Genomic DNA, 15,640 nt, shown 5'->3' with positions numbered 1-15,640 from the left:
TCGACCTTTCAAACTGTAGACTTGTCTTGGCCATCCGTCGAGTCGTATGTCTCTTAGCAGAGTTGTCCGAATGGTCGAGTTGTCCGCTGTACGAGTTGTCTGACATCCGAAAGCACACAACTCTGTGGTGTGACAGACAGGGGTGTTTTTTCATCCATTATTATCTCGCAACTTCGACAACCAATTGAGTTCAAATTTTTAAAGGTTTGTTAATATTTTGGGCATATGTTGAGATACCTTAAGTGAGACAAACTGGTCTTTGACAATTACCAAATAAGGTTTCCACGTCTTGAAGTTTTAAATTAAGTAAATTGTCATTATCAAAATGGTTTTGTGGGGATTGACCTTCGTTATATTTTTTTAACCATAATTTTTAACCCAGAAAAGTCATCGAAAACATCATTCAATTGGTTAAACTTTAATTCATGGTTCACAATTATAAGAATACAAATTAAAAGAATAGAGACTGCCATTTAAAGCCATTACATTATACACTTTCGGTAAATAGTATTGTCCAAGTCCCACACTTCGTGTATCACAACTTATTTATAAAATAACAAACCTGTGAAAATTTAGGCTCAATCGGTCATCGGAGTCGGGAAAACCCACTCTTGTTTCTGCGCGTTTCGCCGTGTCTTGACATGTGTTTAAAATAAATCCGTAATTCTCGTTTGGGGTAAGCGAGAATTTATATTCTTTTAATGTTTTCTCAAAAAGTAAAGCATTTCATGGAACAATATTTCAAGAGAAGTGAGAAGGGCAGTGAGAAGTCTTTCACCATTATCTTCTGTAAACCCTGTAAATTATGTGTAAATCTGTGAACTTGTTTTTTGTTTCTGTACCGACAGTGTATAATCATAATGGCTTTAAAACCTTCGACTCGGTTCTTTATAAATAAAATAGCTCGCCCTGTTGCCTGCTTGGTGGTGGGCCAAGCAAGTGTTATGTCATAACTTATGACTCTCTTTCTTTGCTTACTCGACTCACTCAGCGACAGACACAGTCCGTGCACAGAGTGTGAGATAATTAGCATATTTTCCAGGATTAATTTGCAGTCGCGCGGCGCACTCTGACCCTTCGAGATTTCGCGTGACAGCGCGAGAACTCGGAGACGATGTGCAAAATTGGCTATAGGTCCCAGCAAGAGGGCAGTGTTGGGTCAAGCATGGAGTGGTAAGTTTCTTGAACATTTTCCTCGTAAAACAAACTCATTTTTACCGGATTTTCAAGACCAAATACATGTGAATCTTCGTCTGAAATGTGGTTAAAGTTTTACACTTTTTGTTGATAAGCTTTACACTTAGGGTGCCCCACTTAGGGAGTCCATATTCTGATAGACGAACGATCGTTCTTTCTTTTGGTACCACATATACTTCTGCAAGTTTGGCTGTTGATATTTTTTTTCAGTGCCAAAAATGTGCAAAAATCACTGTTTGTGCCGCTGCGTGACGTCATCATGTAAGAAAAAGGCCTTGTGTTGTGTACTGTTCGTACGGCGATCTTTTTTATCATGTTTGTTGACCATTGTTGTGAAAAAATAAAACAAAATTAAATAATGAAGAAATAAAATTTTCTCATGAAAAAAAATGAATAATAATATTTTTTTAAATTTCCATCAATAATAACAAAACATGGTAGTTTGATGCAGGATTGGAATATGGAATTGTGTATTACTAATAATTCAAAATATAATATTTTTTCAATTACCTGAAAGTATATTCAATATTTGTTGACACTTGTTGAGAAAAAAAATAATACAATAATTATCGATTGAGTTTTAATTTGATCAGGTGGTCAATACCTTTTGCTAGTTCATACTGGGATAAATCATATTGATTTAAGACAGTCTTGGTTTAACTCTTAATCAAAAAGGGAATGGTCAACATGTCTGACTTTAATTTCACACAGCAAAAATATTTCACTTGGGGATTGCAATTTATTGGTAATAACTGTAGTCCATGTCAGTTTTCTGCTCTGTGTAAAGTGTTTCTGAAACATTTTGGTCTTCTTGGGCATGTTTTTAACTCTACTTGCTTTCTTTGTATTCCTTTTACAGTCCCAGCTCTCTGAAAATCTTCCACGGTTTAAAGTGACGGGGAGACTCGAGCCTGGACTCCTACATAGGGCGACTACTGTTGAAGTCGGGACTGTTGATTGCTTAGTCGAGTTGCAACTAACATTTTTCAACTAATAGGTTATCGTGCCACCGCATAGTCGTAACCCCTACATGTACCTGCTTGTAAACCAATAGCACTCCGCACTAAATGCTAAAATCAAGTTTAGTACATGGATCTCAGACAAACGTACAAAATTTTACTAACAACATATGCTGTAGTAACTTCAATTACTGACTTTACTCACTGGATTAGGTTAACGAAACCATGTGTACATGACTTTAATAAACAACAAGATGGATGCCAACACAACTACAAAACACCTTTTCTACAACCAGTCAATAGAGGGCGCTAACACAATAATCAACTACAGGTTATCACAACTCCTCCTCCTTTAGATAATACTTAACACAACAACTTTAAGGAAACAACAACTTGAACACTAGAACATTAAATTCAAGAGAATTAGTTTCAGAACCAACACCCACGGGTCTGTAGGAAAACATACATTAACCTATTGGCTGGTTCCATTGTTACATGAGGAACTATTATTAATCAACAACTGTTTCCATGGTAACAAAAGAAGAACTGTGTTTTTTAGAGTCACAGATCTGGAAATCCATAGAGTTCAGGTTTGGTGCGAACGCGTGTGGATCTGCGAAGTTCAATGTCTGGTTCTGTGTTCTGTGAGCCTGTCTGCTCTGCTGGCATTGGACTTGGCTCTTCCACTGATGGTGTACTGTCAATCTGTACAAGTGGTTGTTCACCAACCATTTCCTCCCTCTCCGATGAAGGAATGGGCCAATTTGGCTCCAAACTGGGTGTGGTTGACACATCTCGGAAACGCATTTGATCAACATGGCGTCTCCACACACGACCATCCTCAAGTAGGACTGTGTACATAAGATGGCCACACAATGATACTACACGCCCTGCCATCCATCTAGGGCCAGGCGCATAATTATGCACATAAACGGTGTCGTTCACATTAAACGAGCGAGGTTTTGCGTGTTTATCATGATGTTCCTTCTGTGCACATTGCTTGTTGGTTACTCGACGTCGTAGATCCGGACGGACCAAATCAAGTCTTGTCTGCGGTCGACGATTCATCAACAATTGAGCTGGGGAAATTCCTGTCGTGGCGTGTGGCGTGGTGCGATATGTGAGCAAGAATCGTGACAACTTTGTCTCAACAGTACCCTCATTCATACGTCTCATCGCGGCCTTAAAAGACTGAACTGCACGCTCAGCCAACCCGTTGGATGATGGGTGGAATGGCGCGGACCGGACATGTTTAATGCCATTCCTTCTCAAGAATTCCTGAAACTCTGCACTAGTGAAATTACTGCCATTATCGGAAACAATAATATCTGGCAATCCATGTGTCGCGAAGGTCTGACGCAGCTTCTCTACTGTAGCCAGTGACGTTGCACTATGCATAGCATGTATATCTAGCCATTTGCTATGTGCATCAACAATTATGAGAAACATTCGTCCCATAAACGGACCTGCATAATCCACGTGAAGGCGTGACCATGGACGCTGGGGCCACTCCCATGGGTGCAGTGGTGCAACTGGTGGCGATTGACGTGAGGTTTGGCATGGCGAACACTGTTTGACTTTACTCTCAATGTCTTTGTCCATGCAGGGCCACCATACATAACTGCGACCCAACGATTTCATGCGTGACACTCCAGGGTGTGATTCATGTAACTCCTCCACAAGACGCTGGCGACCCTGTGGGGGGATGACAACACGTGACCCCCACATTATGCAGCCGTCTTGGATGCTTAATTCTGTTTTACGACAGATGTATGGCTGCAATGCTGAATTTGCACATTCTGCTGGCCAACCATTCATCACAAATGATCGCACCTGTGACAGTACCGGGTCTCGGCCTGTCCAAAGGCGAATTTTCTCTGGGCTGACTGGTGTTGACTCCATGTGATCCATGACCATGACATAATCCGCTGGAACTGGTACATGCGAAGGTGTATGGGGTAATGGTAATCTGCTCAGTGCATCGGCATTACCATTTAATGACCCTGGTTTGTAGACCAACTGGTAATCATAAGCGGAAAGTGTAAGTGCCCACCGCTGAATTCTGGATGATGCCATGGGGGGTATCATTCGCCCTTCACCTAATAAACCGAGCAACGGCTTATGATCAGTAGATATCTCAAACTTCCTACCGTACACATACTGATGGAACTTTTTTACTCCAAAGACCATTGCTAATCCTTCCTTGTCTAGTTGCGAATAATTACGCTCTGGTGGAGACAGGGAACGTGATGCGTACGCAATTGGATGTTCTGTTCCATCGGACATTCGGTTGGCCAGCACTGCGCCCACACCATATGGACTAGCATCACATGATAGCACTAACTCCTTCTCTGGGTTGTAATGCACCAGAACTTGAGCTGAAACTAACAATTCCTTAGATTCACGGAAGGCTTTATCCTGGGCTGTGTCCCATGACCAGCGGGTGTCCTTCCTCAACAAACAGTGCAAAGGGGCTATGAGCGACGACAAGTTGGGCAAAAACTTTGCGTAGTAGTTGAGAATACCCAGGTAGGATTTTAACTCAGTTACATTACGGGGGACTGGCGCATCCTTTATCGCTTGCACCTTCTCCGTTGTGGGATGCAAGCCTGTTGCATTTATGCGATGTCCGAGGTAAACTACCTCTGGTGCGAAGAACTTACATTTCTCCTGTTTCAGTCGGAGGCCTGCACTTTGTAGTCTGGTAAGTACTCGATCAAGATTAGCAATGTGCTCTGATTCAGATTTACCTGTAACAAGGATATCATCGAGAAATGCCACTGCTTGGGGAATGTCAGCTAACAAACTTTCAATGGTCCGTTGGAAAATGGCGGGTGCAGCTGAAATTCCAAAAGGCATTCTCGTATACTGGAACAGTCCACGGTGAGTGTTAATTGTCGCAAGTTCACGCGATGGTTCATCGAGCACAAGTTGCAAGTAAGCATGACTGAGATCGAGCTTGCTAAATGTCTGACCACCAGACATTGCAGCGAACAATTCCTCCACTCGAGGAAGGGGGTATGAGTCAACATTAGCAGCCTGATTTACTGTGGCCTTGTAATCTCCACAGATTCTGATTTGCCCATTTTCTTTAATCACTGGAACAATGGGTGCTGCCCAACGCGAGAATGTTACTGGTTCAATGACACCACTCTTTTGGAGTCTATCGAGTTCATCTTCCACTTGTTTTTTCATGGAGAAGGGCACGGTTCTCGCCTTACAGAACTTGGGCTTTGCATCTGTTTTGATATTTATTTTTACAGGTTGTCCTTTTAGTTTACCCAAGTCATCCCGAAATAACTCTTCATAATGATTCATAATCTCAGCAGTCGAATCAGTGTGCCTGACATGGTGAATTTCTTGCCACGCTAACTTAAGATGGCGCAGCCAATCTCGTCCGAGAAGATTTGGTCCTTGACCCGACACAATGAGAAGTGAGAGTTGAGTCTTCTGATCGTTGTGTTCTACTGTGACTGAACACGTACCAACCACAGGTATTTTCTGGCCTGTATAAGTTCGTAACTCGACGTGTTCCCCGGTACGAAGTGAAGGTTTCTTGTGCTTAAATATGGAATCATAAGTGGTCTCACTCATGATGGAGACAGAAGCACCAGTGTCAATTTCCATTGAGACCTTACATTTGTTTATCAGTACATTTGCGATAAGCGGTGGCTCTTTGTTTTGTGCCGAGGTTTTATACATTGTATAGTTAGCTTCTGCATTCACAGGGTTTTCGAAGTCAGGTTCCATGCAGTACGCTTTATCCTTGTGGACTTTTGACTCTACTGGGGTGGAAGACGATTTACCACCCCGACAAACTTTGGCTAGATGTCCCTGTTTTCCACAGTTATGACAAATATACGAACGTACTCTGCAATCATTTGCAGAGTGATCCGTGCGTCCACATCGATAACATTTAGTGAAGTGTGTACCTTGTTTGTGGGGCTGTGCTTGTTGTGGATATGGCCTTGTTTGGTTAGGCCCCCTGGCGCTGGTACTACTAGCAACTTTATTGGCTTGCTGCAGGGGTCCAGCGGCCACTGGTACGGGCAAAGACTCGAGGTTTCTTTGAAGGTCTTTGGCATTCTTCATGGCTAGCTCCATGGCTTGTGAAATTTCCCACGCTTTCTTGAATTTAAGGGAGGGCTCTGATAACAGCCTTCGTTGCACTCGCTCATCCTTTAAGCCACATACTAAGCGATCACGCAACATATCCTCTAGTGTAGACCCATACTCACAGTGTCGTGCGAGACGGCGTAATTCAGCAACAAATTCTGCAGTTGTCTCTCCTTGTTGCTGAATGCGTGTGTTAAACTTATATCGCTGAACGATTACCGAGGGTAGTGGGTTGAAATGATCCTTAGCAATCGATATTAGTTCATCAAAAGTCTTTTCTCCTGGTTTTGCTGGTGCTACAAGGCTTGATATCAACTTATATGTGTCAGCACCACAAACACTTAACAAAATAGCTCTCTGCTTACCAGCATCCTCTACATCGTTTGCTTCAAAAAACTGCTTCAATCGTTCCACATACAGAGGCCATGCTTCACTGTCCTTTTCATCTTGAAATTCACCGATATTCCCAAAGGTATTCATACTGAGATTTCTTCTGGATGTTCTCCCTGTTTAGCAGGATCCCATCCTCGTCGCCAAAATGTAGTAACTTCAATTACTGACTTTACTCACTGGATTAGGTTAACGAAACCATGTGTACATGACTTTAATAAACAACAAGATGGATGCCAACACAACTACAAAACACCTTTTCTACAACCAGTCAATAGAGGGCGCTAACACAATAATCAACTACAGGTTATCACATATGCACACGTACTTGTCCACGTTATGTTTACTCGCAGTACTACTACATACAGGTGCCATATGGCGCGTTTGGCGTGATCGCTAAATTAGTGGAATGTTTGTCTGACAGCGGTGTATTTTAAGCAAAAGTGATGTCATAAGTGCTGAGTGCTATTGTATCGCTTGCGACCATTCACAACAGCGAAAGGCCCTTTGCGAGACCACGGCTTCGACTTTGGATTCGGCTAAGGCTAGCTTGGCCCCGTGGTTGCGCATGCTTTGCATATGCCCCGTGGGGTGTCAGACATGACAGAGCCTGAAGCCGAATCCAATGCCGAAGCTGGATTTTGAAAAGGGTCTCAATTTACTTTACGGAACACAATCTGATTGTTTTTCACCAGTTACACAATTTTTCAATCCAATATTTTAATATATTGCGCCTGTGCCAAACAATATGCTGTAAAGCATCTTGGGCATCATAAACAAGAGTAAAAGTTGCGTCTCCGAGGCCCGACTAGTCAAGTCTCGGAGCTTGGGCATCGAAAACTAGTGTAAAAGTTGCGACTCCGAGGCCCGACTAGTCGAGTTAAAAATTTCACTAGTCGCCTAGGAGACTCCCTCACAAGATATTTTTGTAAAATGAACAAAACTGATATTTCTGTTTATTTTATTTTAATATACCAAGGTACTTTCCCCAGTAATTTATAATTTGTATTTTGCAGTGGTCACTCAAGTTTTTTCAACTTGTCGTGTGTGCAGAAACGCAATATAATGTCGTTGTTATTTTATGTAAGCAGCTGAAAGGGACTTTAAAATAAATGTTTTGTAAAATTAACAAAGTTAAAAGAAGATTTGTCATCTGGTTTATTATTGTGTGTTGTATATTGAAAATATTTACCAAACTTTCCAGCTTTTAGTTGAGATTTCACAGTTAATAAATAGGGAGAAGGCCAGGGTCAGGAATTGAACATTTCGTTGGTTAAAAGAACAACAAATTAGTTTTGAAAGACTTTTTAATTTTAGTTTAAAGGAACACGTTGCCTTCGGGTTGCGCTTTGTTGGGCGTTTTTGGGCTATGACAACAATTTGATGTAAAATTGTTACGGTTGGAAAGATGTTAAAAAAGTAGAATATAATGATCTACACAAACATGCCTTAGAAATGCTTCCCTTTTGCTAAATTTCTCGAAACAAAACGCTCCGCCATTTATGGGAGTCAAGATTTTGACTCCCATAAATGGCCGCCAAATTCACTAGTCTTATTTCCAGTCGCAGCCGTTGAACTATACGACTGAGCAATTATTAACAATTTTACGAACCCCATTTGTATCTATCACTTCCTCCATGGTTACTCCAACAACAAAAAACAGTTCATGAACAAAAATAAAAGGGTCTACATTGAATTAATTTTTTATTAAACTATCTAAGCAGCAAGTTCAGCCCATGCCCAGGGCCGAGCGGTGGCCGTCCAGCGGGCCATCATCCCCCGCGGCCAGACCTCCCCAGACGCAGTGAACTCCTCGTTCTCGCTCGTACGATGTAGAATTTTAGCGGGGCCAGTCTAGTAATGCAAACACTTTGTACAAGAACGAATGTCTGGTACCCGTATTACTAATAGTGCATGTGATTCCGTAGTCGTGTGTGTCTTTTTGCCTCGGGCCTTTGCAGCAAAAAGACGAGATTATTTCATACTAACTAGCGAGTGGAGTTGAAAATGGACGTGTCATGACCTCCCACACCAAAACTACAGCTAGAGAACGTCCTTTTAATAAAACATCTGTTCAGAGGCGTTTACCGTGTTTACCGTAAGTAAAGTATGCAATTGCGAGTCATATTATTACCCCCAGAGTTCGTTTTTAGATACAAAATTACAGGGACTTTACTTCTCTGTTCTTTCTCTATGCAATTTGCATGTACATCATGTACATGTAGAGTCACTACAGGACAGTGGTGTTTATTACTATACTACATGTAAGCAAAATTTACTGTACGATGCATCTGAACAGGGACAGGGAGCACATGAAGACTGCAAATAAAGTAATACATTGTACTCTTGTCCACAAAAATGAAGCTTCCATGGGCCCTTTTCGAAACCACGGCTTCGGCTTCAGGCTCCGTCCTCTTGTCTGAATCCCTACGCAAAGCACGCTCAGTATTGTCCAGTATCTGCGGGCCAAGCTAGCCCGAGCTAAATCCAAAGCCGAAGTCGTGGTTTTGAAAAGGGCCATAATCTGGAAGAACTCTTTTCAAAAATTACAAAACAAAATCAGAAACAGGGAACAAATGTCAGTAAACATTTCATTATTTTGTAACATTTTTGTATCACTTGATTTCCAGGTCACAGTGAAAGTTGGGTGGTGATGTGATTATTGAAGCCGGTATGGACAAGAAAGAGTACATGTACATAAATTCAAAGAAGTTTCCGAGCACGGTTAGATGACAACTAGCTTCTTCGCAGGACAGGAAAGCTCTAATACCTGCTAATTAGGCCTGGGCGACCAGTGAAAATTACTAATCGACTAGTTGCACCTCCAATACTTGCGACTACGACACTAGTCGTGACAAATTTTTAATTATCAAGATGCACTGTGGCAATGTGTGCCGCAAGCACAATATAGTCTAATTCAAGCGGAACAGATTGAAGATTTGTGTCACAGATGTGCGACTGTGTTTTGTAAGTAAATTATGTCGTCATGAATAGTCACGAGCGACACAATTGGTTCACCAAACAGGTAGACGCAACTACTTTTGAAGTAGTCGTGACTATTTTTGTAGCACGTTTAACCGAAGAGTTGAAAATGATAGTCGCGACTCGACTAATGATTCAATAGGTGGAGTCTGACACTAGTCGCCCAGGCTTACCGCTTATGGTGCAAGGATGGCTTCTACCCGCAGTCACCATCCCCCCCCACTACCACCACCACTACTACCAACAGAAGAACTTTTAGCAAACACAAATCCAGATTTTCCATTTCTTAAATTTAATTTCCATGTAACTTTCAACATTTTGGCTACAAAATTGTCTGTACAGGTGTGCATAAGACATAAAGGTCAGTGCATTATTAGCATTATTGGCAAGTTCTAGAGTTTGTATGTAATCAAAGAGAAACGTTGAGTTGAAACCACTGCTTCTTTTCAGAACCACCCCAACTCATTAGAGATAGTCATTACATGGTGTTACCGCAAACCTTTCTATAAAGAGAATCTTTGTCACAAATTTATAGGAACTTTATAAAACAATATGAACAATTTATTGAGACAAGTTTTTATAATTCACAGCAGTACACAAAGTATTTGCAAACATTAATTGAATTTGTCTTTTGTCAAAGACCACTATAGTCCCATGCAGTATCCTTAGTTGGTGTATCTCCTCAATATTTATGCATAAAATAATAAACCTGTGACAATTTGGGCTAAATTTGGCAATATAAGCTGCAAGAAACAGTGATTGAGAAAAACACCATTGCAGTATAGAAACAAGTCGTTTGACGCCTCTCATCATGTAGACTTTATCAAGTGAGTTTTATGATCACAAATTAGTAATAACCAACATCTAAGGTATAAAGTCCCTTTAGAGAGACCAATGCCTTAGATCGGGTGATTTGGTTGTAAAATGCATATGGTTAGAAAAGATGTTTTAAAAGTAGAATAGAATGATCAACACAAGTATGACTTGGAATTGGGTATTCACATCAATGGGAAAATAGGTGATAATTGTGTCCCGTTTACATATTTTAAAGCCTAATTATATATTTAAAAAAAGGTAAACAAATTAAAATACATGAAGCGTGAATATATCTCTTTTTTTCCCATTTCAGGTACCTCAAGTCTTGAAGATTCAAGCAAGTCAGTTTCTAAGACATAAGCTGCACAATTAACCGCTACCTTGGCCTTTGAAAACTGCACTTTATGCCAATAAACAAATGCTAATAAAGAAATATGGGAATTTGTGTGGTAATTGTTTTTGTAAAATAGTTACCAAGTATTTTATTAAAAATAGTATCAATTCATTAGAGTAATTTTGTTTACTTCTCTGTTTATTATGACTCAAATTTTAAGCCTTTTTTTCATTTTGGAAAGTTAAAATAAACATTGCCAAATAATATGTCTTCAAATTCCGCACGAAAAACTTATTATTATTATTATTATTATTATTATTTTTTTTTTTCTATCTTATTAAACAAATAGTAACAAAAGTCAAGTTTAAAACATGTATGTAACCTCGAACAATGGAATGAAGATAAAAAAGGCCATCAGAACGTAATTTATTTTAACCCTCTCCGATTCTGAATTATTAAAACCAAAAAATCTCGGGGCGGACGTCGCCGCCCGTTGTTTCTTATTCGGTCTGGTTGTGTATCAGCGAATTGCGCAATCTTTCAAAGACTGGTGTCCACACTCACGCGGCAACGCTTGCTGATAAGGCATTTTTAAGTCAGGGACACGACCATTGAAATGGCAATTTGCGCAGACACGGTGTGTCGGATAGTCTTGGTTGGATCCGGAAATCAGAGAAACAGTGCGCCTGCTACGTTCATTCATCACGAGCGCGTACAGTTTTTGCCGTGCGTGCATAGATCGAACGTTGGCTGTGCGTGACCACGCAACACCAATGGTCTTGGAACCAAGACTATGTGTCTGAGTGCGCAGACTGCCGCGCTGTGTTCAACCATCGACCCGATTTTGATGGGTTTTTTTGAAGAACCTTCTCTATAAATTTGCTTTGCGCTTGTTTGCGATAGTTAATAAAACATAAAAAAGTGCATAGACACCCAGTTCAGAGTATAATCTTTCAAATAGAGTTCTGTCAAAGAACTGTAATGACCTATAAATATGACATTTTGAAGCATTTTCAGGAGAAAAATCGACATAATATGTCCGTATTTCATGTGTTCGAAAAAACTGGGCAAAAATTCCATTTTTATTTGAGTGAATTATTTCAAAATAGTACCGTTGGAAAGTTGACAAAATTCTACATCATGTACTTTGGTTTCACACATTATCTCGAAAGAAAGAGCACCCTCCAGTATTCTTGAAAATATACTTCTTGTGGCAGTCGACAAAATGGACGTTCAGAAATTTAGACGCGTCAATATCTGGTCTTAAAAACGCAAAAGTATACTTAATTTTTCACAATGTTTACTGCAGCTTTTTCCAAGATATTTTGTTTTCTATTGATTTATTTATCTTTATTCTTCTGGAAAACTGAATCCTTGTTTGATTTGGACAAGGTTAACGTTATCAATTGGCGAGTTATTCACAGGTATTTTTCACACACAAACAGATACGTTTTACAAAACTGCCATTTTGACAGACTCGCTAATAATAGACCTTTCTTTTGACACGTCACGAGTCACGTGACAAAACAATTCCGCCATCTTGGTTGGCAAAAGTTTGTTTACTTGTGTGTAAATGTATACAGATACGAACTTTACAGTCGAATAATCATGATTCTTAGCCGCTGTTGCTGCAAAAATTGGTTCGGATCAAAAGAAGGGTTAAAGTTCTTTCGCTTCCCTGAAGTTGACAAGTTTCAGGATGAAAATAAAGCGTGGATAGATGCCGAAACACGTCCGCCAGCGCAACAGGCATAGATTGGCAACCTTCACGACATGATCATGATGACCGGATATGCATGCATGCATGCATGGTGTGACCACTTTGTGTCTGGTAAATCATTCATTATTTCTGTGTTATTGTTAGCAAGGACAGACTCTAGTCTATGTTGTTAGTTAGCGTTTTCCTCGATGGTTGGTTTATTCATATTGGAAAGAATGTCACACAGAACTGTCAGTTTTCTCATAATAATATTAATACATTTGAGACATCGCACATTTTCTTCCTGTTCCATCTACCTCCCAAAAATTGTTTAGAGAATTACATGTATATAGAGAATAGTGCATATTTTCTTTCATTTTCACACAGTCCCACAACACGAGTATCACACATTTTCATGTATCCACATTTTGCTCGCAAAGTATAAAGAAGGGTTACCGTCACTTGCCAATGAACTGATCGTTTTAAAAGTCAGAATGGAAGGGGCCTACTTTATTTAACGTTTAGTTTTTACATGTTCAAAAGTTAGTTCAGGTAATTAATTAAGGAAGGAATTAGGCTAGTTTAGTTATCTGTTGGTTCTACACCTGCTGGAAACGATGAACAAAGGGTTTAAATTCCTTAGGTTATTATTTCCTACACTTCCATGATAATAATTAATTCATAGGTATGTATGGAATAAGACTTTTTTTCTGTATACTACTTTGAGGCTTTACTACAGAGGTTATCACAACCTTTTATTTTGTTTTCTTCTTTGTTATATACAGCAATGGAGTAATACCAGGAACAACAACACAAGAGCCCTCTAAGGAGAAACTAGACAGGAAAGCTTCATCACCACCATTATTTAGTCAGCCTGTTAAAGATACATTGTAATAACCCGAATCCATGTCCGCCTTGTGACCAGGAGAACGGAGACCAGACAACTCGTCCGCCGGACAACTCGTCCGTTCGGACAACTTGTCCGTTCGGACAACTCGATGGTACAGACAACTCAACGGTTCGGACAACTCGACGGATGATTTATTCAACCGTCGGACAACTCGACTTGGGGTCAAGACAAGTCGACGGATGGCCTAGTCGGGAGGAGGAGGCTTACGTTGAGATCGAGTGCTTCTAAAATATTTAGTTCGTGGATAAAAAAAATATGTCGTCTTGCTTGAATCCATTGATCACATGGCCTCACAGACACACAGCAAGAAGATATCTTCCAAAAGCTTTCAAGAAATAAATTAAATTGAGGAAAGCTACAGTAATAATCAACTGTTTTGAATTGTTTACACAACACACATCAGATCTCAAACTTCGAGCAAAGACAGCTACTCTACATCAAAACACTTGTTAAATAGAATTATGTGGGTAAAGAGGAAACAAGGTTCTGTTCAGTAGTGTGGGTTTGAATCCTTGTCGTGACACTTGTTTCCCTGAGCAAGACACTTAACTTTAATTGCTTCTCTCCACCCAGAGGTAAATTGATACCTGTGATGGCAGAGATGGTTCTTGCGATTGATTTAGCCGAGTAGCACATACAACTATTTGTTATTGTTTCACATGCTGTATACTTCTCATGAACTAAGATGGTTTGAGAACTGAATTAATCCACAGTGACGACCAGGGGAATAATGTTGGAAGTGCTTTGAGACTGAAAAGCACTCCATAAAAACTGGTTATTACTATTATGGGTTGATGCAGGTTTGATTTTGATATTCAGCTGCAGCTACAACACAATAAATAAAGTATTTGTGGATTTCAACTTGTTTCTATGATGTCTAAAATGGCCCTACAGTAATTGATCCTGCATGCACATTCACAAACCAAATCAAATCAGGATACAAACACGGTTGTATTCGTGTTAAATTGTTTATTCATATTATCCAAATTTATTTATTATAACTTATTTATATGTAAAATATAATTTGTTAAAATTATACATATTTAGACTTCAAGATTAAAGGTAGAACAAATTATCTTTGTTAAAAAATATGTACAAGTAATACACTAATATATTTGTTTTTAATGATGCATTGCCATAGTTTGGTCAAAATTGAAGGTCACAAATTAAAGGGGCTATCTCATCATTCTGTCCTGCGGCTGTGCATGAAAATATTAAATGATAAACCCACCACATGATAACCTACATCCCAGGCATGGACATGCCCTTCCAGGATGTAGATGGGAGGGTGCCCAGGATGTAGGTCACCGAGTGGTGGGTTCATCATTGTTTATAGATCCATGCACAACTGCAGGACAGGTGAGATAGCCCCTCTCAATGTGGTACATTGCTATTTGGTAGGGATAGGAAAAGTTATCAACTTTCATATGATACATTGATCATTGAATGGTTCTTCGCCATCAAAATTTAATACCAAATTGCTTGTTACCAAGTAAGGTTTTATGCTAACAATTAGTTTGAGTAACTACCAATAGTGTCCAGTGCCTTTAACCTCTCCGAGGAACAAATGTATTTAAAACATATTATTGTCCTATATTTTGCTAAAAAGACTGTGCATTTATTTGAACTGTTCCAAAAAATAAAATTAATATTTTTGTGCACACAGCTTGATCTGATTGTTGGACCTTCTTTATTGTTGTTCCCGCCTAATTTTCATGTTATTTTCGTTTTCTGAAGGTGACTGTTTCTTTATCATCTTCTTTTGGAAGGAGAGAAAATATACAAGCTTCTGGGTTAATTTGTCGAAGTGTGTACAGATCAAGACTTTCTAGAGTGGCTTTTAAAGTGACATCCAAGTTAGATTTTACTGACCTGATCTGTCCACACCTGTCATAACTTGGTTTAGGGTCTATGTACTCTTTTCTAACACAAAACACAATATCCACAAATTTACATTACACTTCCACAGTTTGAAGATAATGATAGTAGAAAGCCTCCCTTAAAATATTACTTACTGAGGTGCTGTAGTTTTTGAGAAATGAGTAGAACAATGTCACAAAAATAATTTTGAAAAAGTACTCGAATCCTAACAAAATGAAGATCTTTGACAGTACATGGTTCGAGCCCTGTTCCTTTGAGAAAATCTTGGTTCCATATGGATGCGTTCTCAGTGCAGGCCTTGGTCGTATACTCCAGCTGTTTTGCTGCCTCCAACTTGAACAGTATTGCCGTAATAT

The 15,640-nt window shown here is 39.7% G+C and overlaps 1 protein-coding gene across 6 annotated transcripts in view; it reads right to left on the bottom strand.

The window, feature by feature from the left end:
- Positions 1 to 15,640, bottom strand: part of LOC139936505 (uncharacterized) — an 87,872-nt gene that overhangs the window by 69,813 nt on the left and 2,419 nt on the right. For 4 of the 6 annotated variants that reach the window (XM_071931334.1, XM_071931337.1, XM_071931338.1 and 1 more), the window contains exon 1: positions 6,638 to 6,658. The exons of 1 other annotated variant lie outside the window; for it this stretch is intronic. In XM_071931334.1, coding sequence (XP_071787435.1) covers positions 6,638 to 6,643 — 6 coding nt within the window. In that variant the 5' untranslated portion in view covers positions 6,644 to 6,658. Of the gene's footprint in view, positions 1 to 6,637; positions 6,729 to 15,640 lie in introns of those variants that run through there. One more of the 6 variants, XM_071931339.1, reaches the window with a different exon arrangement.

This window comes from Asterias amurensis, chromosome 4 (assembly GCF_032118995.1).
Source record: "Asterias amurensis chromosome 4, ASM3211899v1".
NCBI classification, from domain to species: Eukaryota; Metazoa; Echinodermata; class Asteroidea; order Forcipulatida; family Asteriidae; genus Asterias; species Asterias amurensis.
This window is presented reverse-complemented; position numbering and strand designations above follow the sequence as displayed.